This window comes from Gigantopelta aegis, chromosome 10 (genome assembly GCF_016097555.1).
Source record: "Gigantopelta aegis isolate Gae_Host chromosome 10, Gae_host_genome, whole genome shotgun sequence".
In the NCBI taxonomy this organism is placed as follows: Eukaryota; Metazoa; Mollusca; class Gastropoda; order Neomphalida; family Peltospiridae; genus Gigantopelta; species Gigantopelta aegis.
Window position 1 is genome coordinate 87738911 of NC_054708.1, and position 20939 is coordinate 87759849.

Here is a 20939-nt window from a genome sequence, read left to right on the forward strand (position 1 = left end):
CAATGTGTACTTGTCTAGGGTATATAAGACTACTGTTCTTCAATAACCATGCAAGAGAATAAAGTGGTTTGATTGTCATGTAGACTTTATTTTGTTTGAAACTTGTGTTAAAATTCTTAAGAGATACCGCATTTTATTCTTAATTTTAATATCTGTGAAATTTGTATTTTTTGCACAGCGTTTTAGTGTTTTAATTCTTGAATATTTATATTGATGCTGATCAAACTTCCATGTTCACATTTAATTTAGTTTGACACCAAATAGCCCATGTATTTTTGGTGCTTGGTGTCATAAAATGTCCTTCCTTCATTCATGCTTTTGTACCGGCCTCGGTGGTGTCGTGGCAGGCCATCGGTCTACAGGCTGGTAGGTACTGGGTTCAGATCCCAGTCGAGGCATGGGATTTTTAATCCAGATACCGACTCCAAACCCTGAGTGCTCCGCAAGGCTCAATGGGTAGGTGTAAACCACTTGCACCGACCAGTGATCCATAACTGGTTCAACAAAGGCCATGGTTTGTGCTATCCTGCCTGTGGGAAGCACAAATAAAAGATCCCTTGCTGCCTGTCGAAAAAAGAATAGCCTATGTGGCGACAGCGGGTTTCCTCTTCAAAACAGTGTCAAAATTACCATATGTTTGACGTCCAATAGCCGATGATAAGATAAAAAATCAATGTGCTCTAGTGGCGTCGTTAAATAAAACAAACTTTACTTCATGCTTTTGTTTATGCCACTGAAGCCTTCAGTTACCGTACTTGTTTTGGGATCAACCAAAATGGATGCTTATCCTTTGATTATTGTCCTGTTTGTTCACAAGTAACAAAAAACTTATTACAAAACTTTATACACAACAAATTTGTGTATCTCTGTAAAATACCAGTTATCTTAGTCCATAATTTTCAACATTTTCACAAGCGTACAAACCAACCGTACACTTTTGACCACCCCCCTCCCTCCCCCCAAAAGTGTACATCCCCAAATGAAAAATGTTCATTCAAAAAAAGTGTACGCTGGCCCCTTAAGGTAGTACTAAACCAAATAACTTCCGGCTGGGTCAAAGTTCGAGGTGCACCGAACTTTTGATAGAGAAGTGAACACCACAAGTCCTGTGATTGGTTATAAATGTGAGTGTGTTGGTTGTAAAAAATAATAGTTTCATCTGGGTAAAAAAAATGTGCAATTTTATTTCATCTAGTACCAATGTGTCAGGTAGCCTTGTGCTTGAAACATGTATGGGGTACCTGTAAAAAAAAAGTACTCGAATTTTGTGCGAAACTAGGGTAGTCATAGACGCTACCCGTTATCTCAGAAACAAGCAGCTTGACCCCCATTTTTTTCTGATTCACTTTAAGTGTAAGGGGTGGTAGTATTTATATCCGTGGCGTTTATGTCGGTTGATACGTTGCAGGTAGGAGTTTTAGCCACATATGTTACTATTGTCGTCTATGGGATTTGATTTGGTAGTATACACCCTATAGCACATATTCAGTGCATAATAAAAAATATTATGATTTTGTCATTTTATTTAATTAAACTATACTGGTTGATTAATTAGCCATCACTCGATCATGCAAGTTCACAATGACCTTGACCTTGACAATAATCTCTGTACATGGCTCAGAATGGAGTTTGAATCAAAGTTATCACTGAAGAAAAGTTGGTTTTGGCCTATAATTCGTACTGTAAAGATTTCAATAATTTCTTTTTACATGGTATTTGACTTGCCATATACAACTGCTCTTAAATATGGTATTATATATAGGCAACCTGAACTAAGATTTTAATAGCAATTTATTTTTATATTAAAAATAGCATGTGCCAATAGTGGATTAATGTCTTTAGTTTCCATTAACATTGTTAATTTTTTATGTATGAAATTCTGAAAACTCAAATTTGTAAAGAAGTTGATTTTTATTGTCATTTTGACATATTTATAGGGTGCTAAGTTATATTTTAGACAAATTTGTAGTTTTATGCAAAATTTAAAGTAAATTTGAAGAAAAGCTTGACCAAAAACATAATTAAATTTGTTGTCACTATTGTGCCTTCTGTTCTTATTTGTACATAACAATAAGGTTGTTAAACATATACTTAGATCTCCAGATCATTTTTTTTCTCTTAATAATCACTTAGTTAACTCTCATGAAAAGCATTTTGAGTTTATACTAGATTCAGAACCAATTTTTTTCAGATTTGATTATCTGCCTTGGATTAAGTTGATAATTTATTTTATTGTTAAAGCTGTATTACCTAATGTTACTAGCTAAATAAAATGCTGAATTACAGATTGTAGGAATACATCTAATGTACATATTGTATTCATCCGGATAAGAAAATAATGCAAGAAAATAGATGTTCGGGTAATTTTGTCATTTAAAAATAGTTTTTTTCAGTAATTAATCAAAAATAAATGTGTTAAAGCTGCATGATTATTCCAGATATCACAACTATTAAAACCTCCAACTACAGTAGGCTATAAATAAAATATAGTCAGGAATATTGGTGGCTGCCAATAGTTTTGATGGTTCATTATGAAAATCAGCATGGCCGATGGATTTGAAATTCCCACGCCTGGTAACTTGAAGACACCCACACCCAGCATACAGGATTTCCGCCCAACACTAATGTACAGGACATTAAGTCATTACTTCATACAGGTACAGTCATGTTTGTGTTTCCTTCTTCAGACAGTGTAGTTTTTAATACTGATATTTCTTTGATGTGCCTGTTAAGGTCTTCAAAATGTAGGGGCCAATCAAGTGCATGTGTTTTAATGGCATGCTTTAAAGCGGTAGAGGTACTCTTGACTATCTTTGTTGTCGCTACATATATACCTGAGTACACACACCCAACTGAAAGTAAATATCTTCAGGAGTTTTATTTTAAAACATTTTGTTGTTTAATATGACATATTGCATTTGTACAAAACTCTGTGCAATATATAAGCCTTATGAGGTGTACATTATATTAGGTTGCACTGTAGAAACAACAGTTTCAGTGAGGTTGTCAGTTTATGTCAGAATACAACAGACCCTGGTTGTCATAAAGACACATAGCTGGACACTTTTTGAAAAATGTATGTTATCAGTATAGGTAGTACTAAACCAAATAACTTCCGGCTGGGTCAAAGTTCGAGGTGCACCAAACTTTTGATAGAGAAGTGAACACCACAAGTCCTGTGATTGGTTATAAATGTGAGTGTGTTGGTTGTAAAAAATAATAGTTTCATCTGGGTAAAAAAAATGTGCAATTTTATTTCATCTAGTACCAATGTGTCAAGTAGCCTTGTGCTTGAAACATGTATGGGGTACCTGTAAAAAAAAGTACTCGAATTTTGTGCGAAACTAGGGTAGTCATAGACGCTACCCGTTATCTCAGAAACGAGCAGCTTGACCCCCATTTTTTTCTGATTCACTTTAAGTGTAAGGGGTGGTAGTATTTATATCCGTGGCATTTATGTCGGTTGATACGTTGCAGGTAGGAGTTTTAGCCACATATGTTACTATTGTCGTCTATGGGATTTGATTTGGTAGTATACACCCTTAAAGGAAGGGACAATCAAGGCATTTGAGCTGGTATGCATATTCAACGATATATAATGCACATTATTGCTTAATATCAACAAGTATAATCTTATAGTTAATTAATAAAACGGTTAAATGTGACTGCTATTATATATAACGGGCGCAGCCATTTTGTACCATCCTTGTGAACACACCTTCAGGCGAGTTGGTGGTTACATAATACCTAACATGTCACGTCAGGAATTAGTCTTCGAACTGAAGAAACAAAACATACCTGATTTTTGCGGATGCATCGCAATGTTTTAAAATGATAGCCATCCCAGTAAGCCAATAACAATTATATATTATTTTTCTATACAAAATAAACCACCATTGTCAGTGTTGAAATAACTGTGTTATGTTTTGTACATAAATTAACCCATGTACTGAAATAATAAGCGGAGTGTTTTCTTGGTTAATTGGTCTTTTCTTTCCGTGGCCTGTACTTGTGGTTCCTGATTGGCAGGTATATATTTAGACGGTCCCCAGACACTGTGTCTAGACACACTAAAAAGATGTGCCTCTTTTATTAAGATCACAGGATATTGTGTTATAACCGCACGGATAGCCCTCTATTCGTAATGGATATTACCAGCCCCCATGCGTTGTTACTGTAAGTAATTCTGTAAAACCCTTGCTTAAGTAGACTCCCATCTAAAATCACAAAACTGACCAATTACGTAGTCCCAAAGAAAAGAAAATTATCACTTGGGTATCATGAGTGGTCGTTTTTGCTCACACATAGCATACCAATAGGCCTAATAATATGCTCTTTTTTTCTTTGGTTTTTCAAAAAAGATAAATACTGTAACTCCATTTCATTCTATTGATGCAAATTGAAATATATTTAGTTAAACAGTTTATTATACTTTCAAGTCATTTATGTGATTTTACAAGTCAGGTTGATGAAAGCGAAGCGCTTTGTCGTAAATTAGAGCATTTGTTTACACTGTGCATAGAGCAGATGGACGGAGCTGACGTCACTTCGCCCTAAGTTATACCACTGGACGTCACAAAAACGAAACAAAATGGCTGCCCCCAGTTAGCAGGAATAATCATGGTTTTATATCAACTCTAAAATTACGCGTTTTTCATTTGTTAAAGTGTCAGTATGTGTTGGGGGTCCGGGTATGCATCTTTCCAACACATAAATCTCGTTTGAGTTTATTCTACCGTTAACCCCTCTCTCCCCCCTCACCCCACCCCCCTTGTATATGGTTTGTACGCTTGTGAAAATTATGGACGGCCCCTTAGAATTGTTTTGAAATGCATCTATCATTTGAAGCGAGTTGGTTATGCTTTTAGAAAATGTCAGATAAAATGATATCTATTCAAACGTGCAGTATTCTATTAGCAGTCAGTTTCAGTAGCTTGGTGTAGCTTTGTCATCTGGGTCATCTCCGTGGAGCAGCCAATCCGATGTCATTAAAACTAATGTGTGGTATTACTTCAAACACCACAGCATCCTGACATCTGGGTCATCTCCGTGGAGCAGCCAATCCGATGTCATTAAAACTAATGTGTGGTATTACTTCAAACACCACAGCATCCTGACATCTGGGTAAGAAATATCATTAACTGAAGTATTTAAGAAGAGGAATAAATTTCCATTCCTCAACAATAACAACACATGACCCTTGCAGGTGTCATTATCTTGTGGAATGGACTAGAAAACTGGGATCATTTTCTCTTTTCAGGAATACATAACCTAATGTGAAACTAATGGCATTTTCGTCTATTACAACAGACTGGTCTGAACATCCCAAAAGCCTATGAGATGTCTTAAAATCCTTCAGTAAGTCATCCGTTACCCGTTACGTGATAGCACCTTCCTTCTTTCTCCATCGCTCTTACAATCCACACATCTTTTCGTTTGCATTTAAAATCTAAGCCATCACAATTTTTGTTTTGGTTTATTCAAGTGTCTAATGTGGATTGAAAAGAAAAGAATATGTGTACATTTCCTTGTATATAAAATAATGTAACATTTTGTCCTTGGGATCTGTTCCAGGAATAGAGTTACATCATTACACACCTACATAAGACTGAGTCTCATGGACTGTCGCTAAGTTATCTTTCAAGTTTGGAGAGAGAACTGAAAAGTGAAAACAGACTTAATTTGTGTCACTTTATACATGTTTATTATTTAAATACACGTAGAAAAACAAGCAATATTTCCACAGTTGCTCGCAATACTTGAACTGCATTAAGAGAAATCTCCCATGGGAGAGATTCAAAAGGTCTGTACAAATACAACTCATCATCAAACATTCTTTTACACATTTCTCAAATATACTGTACATGTCTGTAGCCATTTTGTTTTCCAATAAACGGAAAGTTTTCATGATGATTAGTGCAGGTCACAAAAGTAAATTTCTTTTGTTAATTTGCCACACACCGTCTTCAAATATAATTCATTTCAGCAAGTTTTAACCAAAATGTCATTTTCAGTAGTCATGAAGTTTGCTGTTTTATGACCGTCTCACAAAGTGGTAGTAACACCACTACAGTTATAAAATTGTCCATACTTTTATTTGCCCAATCTTTCTGTGGAATGTTTTCACGTTTCTTCGAGAGAGGTGAGAATATCGCCTGGGCCGGACTGCGCGGGGTGTGGAAGAAGTGTCTGAGGTTCATTCTGCAGGTCGGACCCCGCGATGAGGATTCGGTTCGACCGGTGGTTCACATTGTTAGAAGCGCTGTTCTCCGTCTCCTCCTCACCATTCCCGCCACTCACAAACACACCGCCAGTGCCGCGGTGTCGGTTCAGTGCATGCTTGTGGCGAGATTCGTACAAATATTTCTGAAATGTTCAAAATAGTCATGGTTATACAGTGTTCGATAAATGTTTGAGTAAGTCACTAGCCCTCACAGAAGCTTTGGCTAAGGCCTTATATTAATAGACTCCATCATATGCAGTCATGTAGGATAGAAAAAGTACACCTGAGGTGGTGGAAATTTCCACCTGGAATGAGGCTTGCCGAGTCCCAGGCTAAACACTTTCACCACCAAGGGTGTACTTTTTCTATCCCACATGACCGCATATGATGGAGTCTTTTTTCTCCCATTCATTTGATAAATAAACCATTATTTTACATGACAAACAAAGGTGGCTGAAAACATAACTTCTATACAAGATAGCTTTTATAATGAAAGTTTTAATAACAAAATATCGATCAAAAACTAACTCTTATTAATATGATGTCATATATTACCAACGCCGTAATAGTCCCCATGTTAAATTCAATGATATCAATGATGATTTTAAATATCTATAAATATATATTTTTTAAATATTTATAAATATATTTAAAACAAATTTCTGTTATAAATTGTAACATATTATTAAAATAGTCATCTTATTAAATATATTCTTGAAATGTATAAAAAATATATTATGCCATTCCTAGCTAGGCAAGACAGACCTATTCCATGACGTCACCCCATACAGAATAAATCTGCCTTAAATGACCACATGATCCTTTTCGCCTAAGTAGGTTTGGCACAGGATGTTATTTATTTATTTCAACAAAACAAAGAAAATATGTCATGGGTAAAGTATAGTCTTATTATCTGTTTATACTTTAAGAATAAAGCATTTTGAGGTATGATGAGAAGTGTATTTTGGTGAGAGAGACATCACTACGAACAAACCCGTCCCATCTCTTTGGGTAGAGACCTCACTAAGAACAAACCTGTCTCTCTTTGGGTAGAGACCTCACTAAGAACAAACCCGTCTCTCTTTGGGTATTTTGCCCAGAGAGACGTCACTAAGAATAAACACGTCTCTTTGGGTAGAGACCTCACTACGAACAAACCCGTCTCTCTTTGGGTATTTTGCCGAGAGAGACATCACTACGAACAAACCTGTCTCTCTTTGGGTAGAGACATCTCTAAGAACAAACCTGTCTCTCTTTGGGTATTTTGCCCATGAAGACGTCACTAAGAACAAACCTGTCTCTCTTTTGGTATTTTGCCGAGAGCCTCCAGCTTGGCCCGAGCCTGCCGTCGTTTGAGAATTCTGTGGTACTGCTTGGCGTTCACATACAGTGGTTCATCGCCCGTGTCCGATCCCGGCTGGAAGAGGAAACACTAAACTGTAAGCAGGCTTGTCAACATAACACAGATCGGCCACTAACTGGCTGTTGGGGTGTTACTACCAATTAGTTGAAAAATAGATGAAATGTAATTAGTAAGAGGCATCCTGCAAAATATTTAAGTGTTTTGTTGTTGGTTTTTTGGTCAACAATTCCATTTTGGCTTGATTAGAAATAAGAAAGAATTTTTTTGGGAAACAACAAAAATTTCTTTTTTTTAAGTGCAATTTGTTGAAACATTGGTCAAGATATAAATAAAAGAGCAAAATGTATACATAGTGAAGATATTGTTAGCTAACAGAGTTTGAAATTAAAGTGCATAAATTTCTCCTTTGTTTACTGGACGTGTATACATGTATACAACACAGGCCTCCAACTAATAGAGATATAATCAAAAGAACAATCAAATATAGAGTTTAGTAGGATAAACTAATGAACGTGTATACATGTATACAACACAGGCCTCCAACTAATAGAGATATAATCAAAAGAACAATCAAATATAGAGTTTAGTAGGATAAACTAATGAACGTGTATACATGTATACAACACAGGCCTCCAACTAATAGAGATATAATCAAAAGAACAATCAAATATTGAGTTTGGTAGGATAAACTAATGAAGAAAATGCCATTTCCAACACCACATTCTTACTGTGCACGAGTATTGCTGTTTTACTTATATACTGACAAATCATTTTACAAATTGCACATAAAAACAGAACTCTTTTCTTGTTTCCTAAACAGTTTTTCTTTATTTATTTGTATGTCAAGTCAAACTGGAATTACTGACAAAAAAAACAACCTATAGTGTTTTGCTGGGACAAGATATAATTGATCATGTATACTATACTAGTTTGGTGAGGATATACAATCAGTATTTAATTATCCCAATACAAGGTAATAATCTTACCATTGGTAGTTGCTGTCCCATCTGCTGTGAAGGTAAATTAATCACTTGGATACCTGTAATGAAAGCAAAAACTCAAGTAATATACATTACAAGTAACATACATGTGCAGATGAACAACTAGACACAGTAGAGTCAAGTGTAATTGAAATGCGTGAAATTAAAGGATCTACAATTAAATCAGGTTTTTAAAGAATGTATGTTTGCCAGGCTTTAACCTAGACTCAAAACATTAATAGCAATTTGGTGAATCTGGTCCAAACATCTTTGTCCAAATTCACGTTTATATCAGGCAAATAAATAAAACAAAATTAAGGCTCTTTAAGGAATTACGGTATATTTATTTTGGAATTCACGTTTTCATGTTTTATTATGTAAATATTATGTAAATTCAACTTCAGTTTATATTTGTCAACTTGGTGAACCCTGGTAGCAAAAATTAAAAGTTAAAGTCTGTCTTCCTTTAAAATACCACTAGAACACATTGATTAATTAATCATCAGTTAATGCATGTCAAACATTTAATATTCGGATATATTTCAGCAGCAGCAATGAATTGTTCATATGTACTTTTCTACAGACAGGACAGCACATACCATGACCTTTAGTAGAGCAGTCATCAGACACTGGCTGGGATGGAAAAACCTAATCAGAAAATAGACCCAATGATTCGGTTCTGACCCAAGCAGCTCAGTCAATTGCCCCACAAATTAAGCTAGATCACACCCTGAGAGGGAAGTAGCCCTGTGGTAAAATGCTCGCTTGATGCACAGTCAGTTTGGGATCAATTCCCATCGGTGGGCCCAATGGGCTATTTCTTGTCTCAGCCAGTACACCAAGGCTGGTATATCAAAGACCATGGTATGTGCTATCCTGTTTGTGGGATAGTGCATATAAAAGATCCTGTGCTACTAACGGAACAATTTAGCAGGTTTCCTCTCTATGACTATATGTCAAAATTACCAAATGTTTGACATCTAATAGCCAATGATTAATAATCGATATGCTCTAGTGGTGTCGTTAAACAAAACAAACATTAGATCCCATCCTGGGCAAAGAGAATGCTCAGTGATTCACAAATCAGCATGTCGTGAAGAGTTGGTGTTAGTTTTATCAGTGTAAATGTCACTGATAAAATCTAACAGTGTAACTGGGACACCATCAATTGACATGGTTGCAAACTGGCCTCTTGTTAAATGGTAGTCAAACAAGCTTTTCTTTGACACTATCAATGGCTGTGTTCACACACACAATTTTAACTGGTTTAACTAAAACACTTTTTTTTGGAAATGACAAGCATTCACCCGTGTAATAGCTATACTGGTATAGCACGGAAGTGTAGTTATTCACACCTGCGCAAGACATCAAAACAATGATCGGCTACGAGTCTGCAGTGACGTTGCTAATGCACTTACTGATTTCTTCTGGCTGTGGCGTCACTGTCACTCCACCGTATACTAGTTTAACTAAAACAGTTTGTGTTCACATTACATTTCAACTGCTTTAGTTACACACAGATTTATCCAGGATTTTTCACCAGGATCACATGTCCGATGGGACTGGGAAAATAAGTGTAAGTAAATCATACTGTGATATTTGTTTCAGTCCACTGAATGATGCAGTACACCACTGTTAAATTAATTTTTTACAACAGACATAATTAAATATACATATTGGGAATTTTTAGTACAGAAATTGGAAATATCCAGTGCCACTTTCTTTTGGGAAGGGGTCTATGTTCTGATCCACAGAGTGCCTGGATAAATACCTGTTATACGAGTTTAACTAAACCACATACCAAAGTGTTTTAGCTATACCGGTATAGTGAAATAGGTGCACCAGCATGTTAGGTTAAACACACAATCCTATAACAAACCTTACAACAGTGCACCAGCATGTTAGGTTAAACACACAATCCTATAACAAACCTTACAATAGGTACGCCAGCATGTTAGGTTAAACACACAATCCTATAACAAACCTTACAATAGGTACACCAGCATGTTAGGTTAAACACACAATCCTATAACAAACCTTACAATAGGTACACCAGCATGTTAGGTTAAACACACAATCCTATAACAAACCTTACAATAGGTACACCAGCATGTTAGGTTAAACACTTATCCTATAACAAACCTTACAATAGGTACACCAGCATGTTAGGTTAAACACACAATCCTATAACAAACCTTACAATAGGTGCACCAGCATGTTAGGTTAAACACACAATCCTATAACAAACCTTACAATAGGTGCACCAGCATGTTAGGTTAAACACACAATCCTATAACAAACCTTACAATAGGTGCACCAGCATGTTAGGTTAAACACACAATCCTATAACAAACCTTACAATAGGTGCACCAGCATGTTAGGTTAAACACTTATCCTATAACAAACCTTACAATAGGTACACCAGCATGTTAGGTTAAACACTTATCCTATAACAAACCTTACAATAGGTGCACCAGCATGTTAGGTTAAACACTTATCCTATAACAAACCTTACAATAGGTGCACCAGCATGTTAGGTTAAACACTTATCCTATAACAAACCTTACAATAGGTGCACCAGCATGTTAGGTTAAACACTTATCCTATAACAAACCTTACAATAGGTGCACCAGCATGTTAGGTTAAACACTTATCCTATAACAAACCTTACAATAGGTGTACCAGCATGTTAGGTTAAACACACAATCCTATAACAAACCTTGTGGCAACTGCACTGGTTTGTTGTTTGCATCAACCAGCACAAACGATGTCTGTCCGTTAATGGTAACTTGGTTTAAAAACAACATCTGTGGAATGCCTGCCGCATTAACTGCTGACGTGACGGATGCTGCCTGCTGCTGCTGTTGTACGACTGGCTGTGTCTGTATGACGTTGCTACCCTGCACCATGGTTGTTGCCTGACCCAGAGCCTGGCCGGTGGAAATCATCTGCACGTTTGCTGTGTTTGAGATAACTTGTGAACCGGCCTGAGTGGTAGTGTTGGACTGTGTTGAGTAGATGGCCTGACCATCAGATACCTGTCAGTAACATCACAACTTGTACTTGGAGAACACAAATGTTTGCTTAATCACACTTCAGCACTTTTTTAAACTGTGTCTATATTGGGTTTAACAGAAAGTTATTTTGGAAATTTGTTGAGAGACAAAATGAGAAAAGAAAGGAATAAAAATAAAAATAAACATTTAAAAGACGATATTTGCCAAATAGTTTTAAAAAAAATCATAGTGACATTTGTATAGTTTTATCTTGAATCATGAACGTGAAATGATAAACATGAAAACATGAAACTTTTTTTTATCCCATCAGTGAAAAATTCCCACAAATTGTATATAATTTACAAAATGGAATAAATAATATAAAAAAGGAATAAAAATAAAAGATGGCACTGTTGACGCATTTGACAGCCTGAGCTAGCACATGTTTAGACAAAGAGTAATAACGTCATCACTGATTGGATGAAATTTGACCTCTACTGGCTCTTAGAGATAACAGTACATGTAGCTGTTCTGCTTACTCCCACTTGTTAATTTTAAAATCCTTTATAATTATTGGATACACTACATTGAACAGTCAACAATAAATACATTTATAGATTATTTCAGAGTATTTTATGCTATTTTAAACAGTTTGTATTGCACAAAAACCACTTGCCTCGGACTAGGACAAAGCTCCGTTCATAGGTGTTGACAGGTGTTGATTGTAACCAGTTGCAAATTCTGGGTCCTTTGTTTTAATTGGAGTGTAATACATTGATGACTCTCTCACCAAGAATGGTGCTATCGTAAACGTCTGTTTAATCTCTTGACCGGCTCAGCGACTTTGACAAATGTGTAGCCTAGTGGCAGTGGATTGACACTACTGTTGGTCAGACTTCAGTGACTGGCGATATACTTAGGCAGACTTTAAAATCACAAACGTCTGAAACACCACCCATATTGACCAGTATTTATTTATTATTTAAAAAACATGCACGAGATAGCGATGTCTGGGCAGACCGGTCCACTTGACGATAGGAATTTGTTCCAATAATAGAAATGGACAGGTGCTTCGGACCGACAAGAATGACAAAAGGGGGACCGGCAATCACACGTTTTCAGAAAATAATTTCGGTCTCAGAGATCGAGAATCGGTCCCAGACCGGGAGAAAAGGGCTTTTCCCCACCCCTGCACCAGAGTGTTGTAATGTTTCTGGCCTACTAGAAAACGAGCAATTGCATTGTAACAAGTACTTCAGTTCCTTGTTTAATTAACATAAAGTTGTTTGGTATGCCATATTATTGTTTATAAGAATAATAATTTTAAAAAAAAAGAGTGCAGTTCAAAAACATAGTAGCATATAGGCCCAAAAATATGATACTTATTTTTTTATTTTCAGTTGACAGTTTTGATTTGTAAAAATCATTCAGAAGACGATTTTTATTTAAAAATAAAATTGAAATTGCTGTTATTTAATATTTTGTCTTAGTGTATAGATAGAGACAACACATTACTCTGGAAAACGGTAGTCATACCTCCTCCCCCCCTCCCCCCTCTTACATTATGGGTACAAACTGCCCACTCCCCCTCTCCCCCCCCCCCCCCCCCCCCCCCCCCCCCCCCCCGTTACTTCACATATGATTCCTCCGGTTTATTACCTGGACGACCTGCCCATCCTGCGTGATGTAGTGAATTCCGTGTACGGCCTGATTGTCATCTCCCTGGTTGATCACGATCTGTTGCGTGTCCGCATCATACACTGTAAATTGTTCATCAGCCATTGTGATCTTTTCCTCTCTGAAACAAATTGTAAATTATTAGAGTATTCACGTTTGAAAGTACAAATGTAGGTAGAAAACTTTTGTAAAAAAAAAAGAGAAGAAAAAGAGAGTAATATATACTAAGCATTTGTGAGGTGCATAAATCTAATTTGTTGTTATTTATGACGTTTTTCTTTAGAATTCAGAAGTATTTTCATTAACAATAAAGTTCAAACAAGTAAGGTAATTTTTGAGTTGTTTTAAGTGTTTAAGTGTCTTGTTGATTGTGGAGTAGCTGCATGTGCAAACAAAAATCTAGTAGCCCGTCAGATTAATGGGTTTAGACATCTGGTAGCCCGAGCAAGAAATCAGTCGCCAAAACATAATGGGCTACCACTAATGTCGAGTCTAGTTATATTTGTTTTCCAAAAATGTTCTCTGTTAACATTGATTCTCTAGGACTCAATTTGTAATTTGCCTTAAAATAAGTAAAATTTTCATAAATTATTATGAATACATTTTTTTAAAGAGCATAATGTTTTGATAAAACACTGAAACAGGTGACATATTGTCTGTGGACCTGTTTCGGTGAGGGACCTGTTTCAGTGGTTTCGTCGTTTGTGCGCAATAGTAAGTACAATTGAAGATTTCTGACGCTGTTGACTTTTGCATGGGCAAAGTAACAAATATCTGTCACATTCACAGAAATGTTTGCAAAAATAAATGAATTTGACTGACTCAAAAACATAGCACATTTCTTAATTAAAAAAAATTATATAATTTTCAAAGACTAATTTGAAAGAAAACTTAACTGCTATCCAGTTATTGAAGTCACATGATTGTCACAGCATCAGCTGGCAAAACTCTGAACACATACTTGCCAAAAATATACAATATATGGACCTTATAGATTTTAACATTAATATCTTTCTGGATATCTGTTTATATATTTATTAAAACTCAGAATGCAGCTTATATTTTTTAGCCAAATAATTTTACCATTATAACCATTAATTTGCTCAACTTATAACATGATTGCAAGACATCAAAATTGTTATATTTGTTTTCCTAAAATATTGTATGCTAACATTGGTCCTCAAGGACTCCATTTAAACATTTTGCAATTTCCCTTAAAATAATTTTCATAAATTATTATAAATTTATATTAAAAGAATTAACAGCATACATGTTTTGATAAAACATTTAAAAGTTTTGCTTTAAAAAGCTCTGGCTGCAAGCTATACCACTAAACGTTTCCCTGACCAAAACAGGTGACATGCATGTAGTTAACAATATTATGGCTGATGCATGCTACAGTTTTTGTAGCTCGAGTCACCTCTAGCCAAACCTTATTGATATGTTGTAGGGGAAGGCTAGAGGGGACTCCATGTAATACTTCGGCAATCGTCGACAACCAAATTGTAGCTAGCTACTGTGTCCAAAATACAATTCTTTCCCTAAATCTGATACCACAGTTAAAAGATTGTTTTGTTTAATGACACCACTGGTGCACATTGATTAATTAATCATCGGCTATTGGATGTCAAACATTTGTTAATTCTGACTCGTAGTCATCAGAGGAAATCAACTACATGTTTTCTAATGCAGTAAGAGATCTTTTATATGTACTTTCTCCCATAGACAGGAAAACACATACCGTGGCCTTTGTCCAGTTGTGACACACTGGTTAGAATGAGACAAAAACCCAATCAGCTGAATGGATCACCGCAGTGGTTTGATCCTGCGATGCAAGCACCTCAAGCAAGCACTCAACCGACTGAGCTAAATGCCACCACCACCCTCCCCAATGCCACAGAGTTTTAGTTTGATTATTCTCGAGTCCAGTCATGACATTAAACTTACATGTTGATAACCTGTACCAAGAAACCTGACGCCCTTGATACTGTCTTGTGGTGGTGTATAGGGCCATCAGGTTTCTTTGTGTAGCAAGAAACCTGACGCCCTTGATACTGTCTTGTGGTGGTGTATAGGGCCATCAGGTTTCTTTGTGTAGCCAGGACTTCTAGACTTTTTATAAAATCCACTAGCCATGTGATCAGTGGATTTTAAAATTTACTAGACACAATTAAAAATTCACTAGCCCTACTTTACTTCAAGTTAATACAATTTTACTGAATAATAGTAATAATTGGATATGTCACCTAAAGAGGTAGATAGAGCTTAAAAACACTAACATTGGGGGTAGGGGTGAGGGCAGGATATTCATATTTACAAAATAGACTTAACTGCAACATTTGACAAAATATTTTCACTAGCCATTGAGCATGGCAATAGTGGTTATTTACTAGCCCAACATTGAATATCACTAGCCATGGGAGTAGGGCTACCTTAATCTAGAAGCCCTGATGTAGCATTGGTACTGGTTAACAACATGTTAGTTTAATGTCATGACTGGAATCAAGAATAATTACACTAAAGCTCTGTGGCATCAGATTTAGGAAAAAATGTGTGTTTTAGACATAGTAGCTGGCTACCATTTGGTTGGTGACAATTGCTAAAGTATTACATAGCTAGTCGTCTCTAGCCTTCCCCTACAACATACCAATAAGGGATGGCCTACAGGTGGCCTACAGGTGACAGTATTTGATGTATGTGCACACAAGTTTGCAGCTGGTTTAGTACTCATTTGAAATACTAATATAAAGGTAGCTATTTGGATAACAACTGTCTATAAATATTGCTATGCTTTAGAACCGAATGCCTATGCTCACAAAACTGGTCTTCCTACGTTACAAATCATCTACCCTAACTCTAAATATCGTACCGTCATACAATTTTAACCAACATATGTTTTCGATACTTTATTTGTAACTGCATGTATCACAAGATTATGCGAGATATTACGTCACTATTAACCTGAACAACGAAGTGTCTTTTTTCTCTCAGTACTGAAATGCTTCAAGTCAAGCTGCCAACTTTATGTTTTAATTAAAATACCATAAATATTGTTAGGCCTATTGGTAGGGTACGTTGGAGTAAAACAACCACTCATGATACCCCTTTTCTTTGGGACTATGTAATTGGTCAGTTTTGTAATTTTAGATGGGAAAGTCTACCTAATCAAGGGTTTCAAATAATTATTTACAGTAATAAAGCAGGACAGCTGATAATGTCCTTTATCATTTTAGGGGTTGCTGCGCGGCTACCCCACAATACTCTGTGATCTTTATAAAACGTGCACTTATTTTTTTTGCATGTCTAGACACCTCGACTTTGTGACCGTCCAAAATATACACCTGCCAATCAGGAACCACAGGTACAGGTCACGGAGAGGAAATACCAATTAGCTAAGAAAACACTCTGATTATCCTTTCAGTACGTGGGTTAACATAGGGACAAAACATTATATAGTTATTTCGACACTTTGACAATGATGGTTTATTTTGTATTGAAAAATAATATATACTTATTGCTGGCTTACTGGGATGGATATTATTACAGAACATTGCAATGCATCCGCAAAAATCATGTATGTTTTGGTTTTTCAGTGCTAAGACTAATTCCAGACGTGACACGTTCGCCAGAGGGCGTATTCACTGGAATGGTAAAAAATGGCTGTGCCAGTTATATATAATAGCCGTCACATTTAACCGTTTTATTAATTAACTATACGATTATACTTGTTGATATTACGCAACAATGTGCATTACATATCACTGAATATGCATACCAGGCCAAATGCTTTAATCGTCCCCTCCTTTAATGTAAATTATTGCATGGGGTATATTGAAAAAATATGATGTTTGTCAAAATATAGCAGAAACACCTACAGGTACGACTTAGCAGCTTGGTTTTTTTAAGAGGAAAAACTTGGCATTCATGGGGGATTATCAATATTTTCCACAATAAACTAATGTAACTTGAGATAGGTAAAGTATTATTATATTTACGCAGTCTTGTTTTATTATATCATATTTTAATTTTTTGCTTATCATATCGAAAACATATGATGCCAGGATATATAGGGCAGTGACCCCAGTATTCGACCAGTGTATTTAACTAATTACCTTACTTGTTTAAACTGAATAGTATATTGATTTTCACAAAGTATTTTCAACATACGCGACAGTGTGAACATTCGTTCTTCTGAAAACTAATAGCACGCGATAATCATGTGCAGGGTTGGAAAAATATTTCAATTTAGTGGTAGCGCATAAATAGTGGTAGCCCAGCATCATATTCTGGTAGCCCCAAAATATTCTTATACGGTATTATCTGTAGATGCTTTATATTTCAAATTCTGATAATTATTTTTAATAATAATAAAACTGCAAATAAACGTTATCATTTGTCTCATTTATTAATAGAGAATATATATAATACAAGCATACATGTCATTTGTACACGTAGGATATTTTCATTCTGTCTGTGCCGCCTGTGCTTTCCGACTACATTGTGAATGAACGTAAGTATATAATTCATCGGCTATAGTGATAATATGAATGTCAGCAATTTTTTATTGCATGTTATTACACCATCCAACATCACGTGAACATTTGCAATACATCAAATCCATTTGAAATCTTTGAAAATAGCTTTAAAGCCGCACACCCTAGTTCCATCCATCGAAAATAAATTATAATTTGGTTAATCTACAAACCTGTAATACACTTAGATCACGTTTTTATCAAATGGAGTGAAAAAGCAGGTTTTATATCGATAAATACCATGGGAATCCCCATGTCCCAATTGCTTGAAATAATTTTGAAAGTTAGTATTCTGATGTCACCGGTAGATATCGCTCGAAGCACAACAATGCCTACGTCACGACAAATTTCACAGAGTGCACACAGACTTGGGGTGCGTTCTTTTCACCTCTCCTGGACATGTTCCAACTGTTCTGTCCTGGTTGTATCCCCTCTCCAGATATCGTAAGATTTAGCAAAATTATTGGTTTTAAGGGTTTGTAACGTTTTGTATTGAGACACTTACTTGTCTGAACTTTATTGTTACTGAAAATGTTCAAGAACTGTGAAGAAAAATCTCACAAATGAACAACAACAAATCGGATGTTGATTGCGCGAACAGTGCATGAGAAAACAAACCGAACCAAAATGATAACGGTCACATGGTATACCAACATCTGTGACGTTTACACAGGAAGATTCCCTCTAAAAATAGATTGGACCTCGCTTGCTTAACGGTTTTTTCTCGACAGCACGTCTTGTGAAAAAATGCAAAAAATGCATTTCGTGGTTTTACAAACATCAGGATTACCAAAAAGCACTTCAGGTGAATAGAAATGTGTATTCTAAATAATAAAATGTAAGTAAAGTGCAATTTTAATTGTGAAAAATGGGGTTTAATAGCGAAAAACAATGCCGTAATGGTTAACAAATAGCCGTAACTAGGGTGTGTCCCTTTAATACCATCCAACATCCTGTGAACATTTGCAATACTTCAAATCCATTTGAAATCTTTTAATGTTTTTATTTATAATCAAATAGAGCTGGCAATGCAATGTGACCTCAGTCATTATAATTTTGATCAAGTGACCATGTGATCAAATAATGACATTGATAGAGAAGGTTGCCCCGATAGTCGACCAATAGAAAAGCTTGAGGATACATTCTCAAAATAAACTCCCAAGAAACACTACTTTTATGTATTTTGGTGGTTTGTCAGGACTTACACAATTATATTTTATTTTATTTTAAGTCTATCATCATCATTTGTAAATTGAGATAGGACCAATGAGACTGTTCATGATCAGAAAGTATGTGTATCGGTGAATGTATATACAAGCATGTGCGAAAATGCATGAATATTTGTTACAGTTGTTATAATCAACAGTTTTTGGATTTAGTTGTTTGATATATGCTGCATTTACTATAAAATAAAGTTCAAAGTTTAGTTTTATTAGTTAATTAGAAAGTGGTTGAATTCTGGGTCATCAGATCGAATATTGCATGATACTGTTCCTTGCGGCACTCAAACCCACTCTACTAGTTGGGGAACAGGCCTACCGCATGAACAAAACTTGGGGCTATTTAACGAATAGTATTGCCAGTAAGTACATATGAAGAAAAACAAATATTCGCAAATGCCAATAAAACAAGCATGTTATAATCCTTTCTTTCTTAAGTGGTCAAATACTGGGGCCGTTGCCCTATATTATATATTATTATTATATTAGTAGTATATAAAAAAATATAAAAAAAATTGTTAGGGAAGAAAATAAGGAAGTCTTGCCTTGTTCAGTTATTGGTCTTAGATTGTTGTTTTTAAAAAGAAGCAACCACCCTTCCGGCTTCCGCATCATAAAACATTTGTTTTCCTAATTAGAATATTAGTATTACTGCATAAGGCTTAGGCTAAGACTCGAATTTCGAATAAAGTTTTGGAACGAGTTTCGATCCAGTGCATAATTATCAGTTTCACAATATAGTGCAATTTACTAAAATAAAAAGGACAATAAATAATATTTACTTAAATATGGACATAGTTTTGTTCAAAACATATCACAAACAACTAGGAATATCCCAATAATTTTCACTTCGACATCATGGATTTCCCCCACTGGAGAAAATGGCGCTGGATTGGGTGTAAAAATTATGACGTATTTCCTGTAACTGGCTACTCGGTCCTTGATCATTCAAAACATGGCGGTTCACCGATATCGATTTACGAGGTTTGATTCGTATGATCTGCCGGGGTATTCCGAGTGGATCAGGTTGATCATGAATGGGACTCCTTTTACATATATATCAAGTGAACATTCCTTCCAATTATGATATTTTCTTTCCTTCCTTCCCATTAGGCCACATAATTTTTTTTTACTTGATTAGCGTCCCCGCCCGATCTAAGAAATGCCCCCGACCTCCAAATATATATATATATTTTTAGTATTTTTCAAAAAAATAAAAACTAGTGTAAAAAGTCCCAACACTGTCACTTCGACATGTGTATGATGAATTGTGACAAACTTGTGCTATTGGGCATCTCAAAACTAAATTTCACTCACTGAGTCACTGTACACAGGGTATTACAACAAAAACAAGTTCTGTTCTGTTTACACTCCTTTAATACATTGATGCTTTAAATACGTGTAGGCCTAGTTCAACTTTCATTTGAACAAAGATTTTACAACAATTTTAATGTTTTGTTGTGCAATTTCTAGCTTGAAAGTTTTTATGATCTTCTGTACCTTCCTATCATGCCTTCTGACCACGAATACCACGTATGGCGTACGGGCTCCCTTTTTTTTCTTTTCTTTTTCTTTTTTTGCGGGGCAGGCTGATTTTTGCCTGAATTAAAAGAAAATGCCCGAATCGGGAAAACATTTATTCACATTAATATTACTGCTAAACACATATATAGGGTTGCAAACAAATCATTACACATTTTTACATGGATTACAACTAATTTTGCGGGTATAATGATAGAAATACATGGCAAAAAGGTCTCGTGTCAGCAATTTTTCCCAGAATATCTCTATCATTTTGGCCTGAAATAGAGGATATTTGTGCCCCCCCCCCCACCTACCCCCACCCCCCGCTCCTGTCTCGTACAGTTATAAGCTGACATACGAAAGGAGTTCGGGAGGGCATAAAACAATTTTCAAACTTGTTCAAAACGTTTCATCTGGTAGGGCC

At 35.8% G+C, this 20939-nt stretch overlaps 1 protein-coding gene across 2 annotated transcripts; it reads right to left on the reverse strand.

The window, feature by feature from the left end:
* Positions 1 to 5685: 5685 nt before the first annotated feature.
* LOC121384320 (nuclear transcription factor Y subunit alpha-like) lies at positions 5686 to 19898 on the reverse strand. Of its 2 annotated transcripts, none has more exons than XM_041514657.1 (6): positions 19774 to 19898; positions 13222 to 13360; positions 11286 to 11604; positions 8573 to 8625; positions 7518 to 7640; positions 5686 to 6366 (listed from the first exon to the last, which is right to left on the reverse strand). In XM_041514657.1, the coding sequence occupies exons 1-6, from the start codon at positions 19785 to 19787 to the stop codon at positions 6124 to 6126; spliced, it is 891 nt and encodes a 296-aa protein (XP_041370591.1). In that variant the 5' UTR covers positions 19788 to 19898; the 3' UTR covers positions 5686 to 6123. The 2 variants fall into 2 exon arrangements, with proteins under 2 accessions (XP_041370591.1, XP_041370592.1); XM_041514658.1 differs by lacking the exon at positions 19774 to 19898 and adding an exon at positions 19537 to 19721.
* Between the last annotated feature and the right edge of the window lie 1041 nt (positions 19899 to 20939).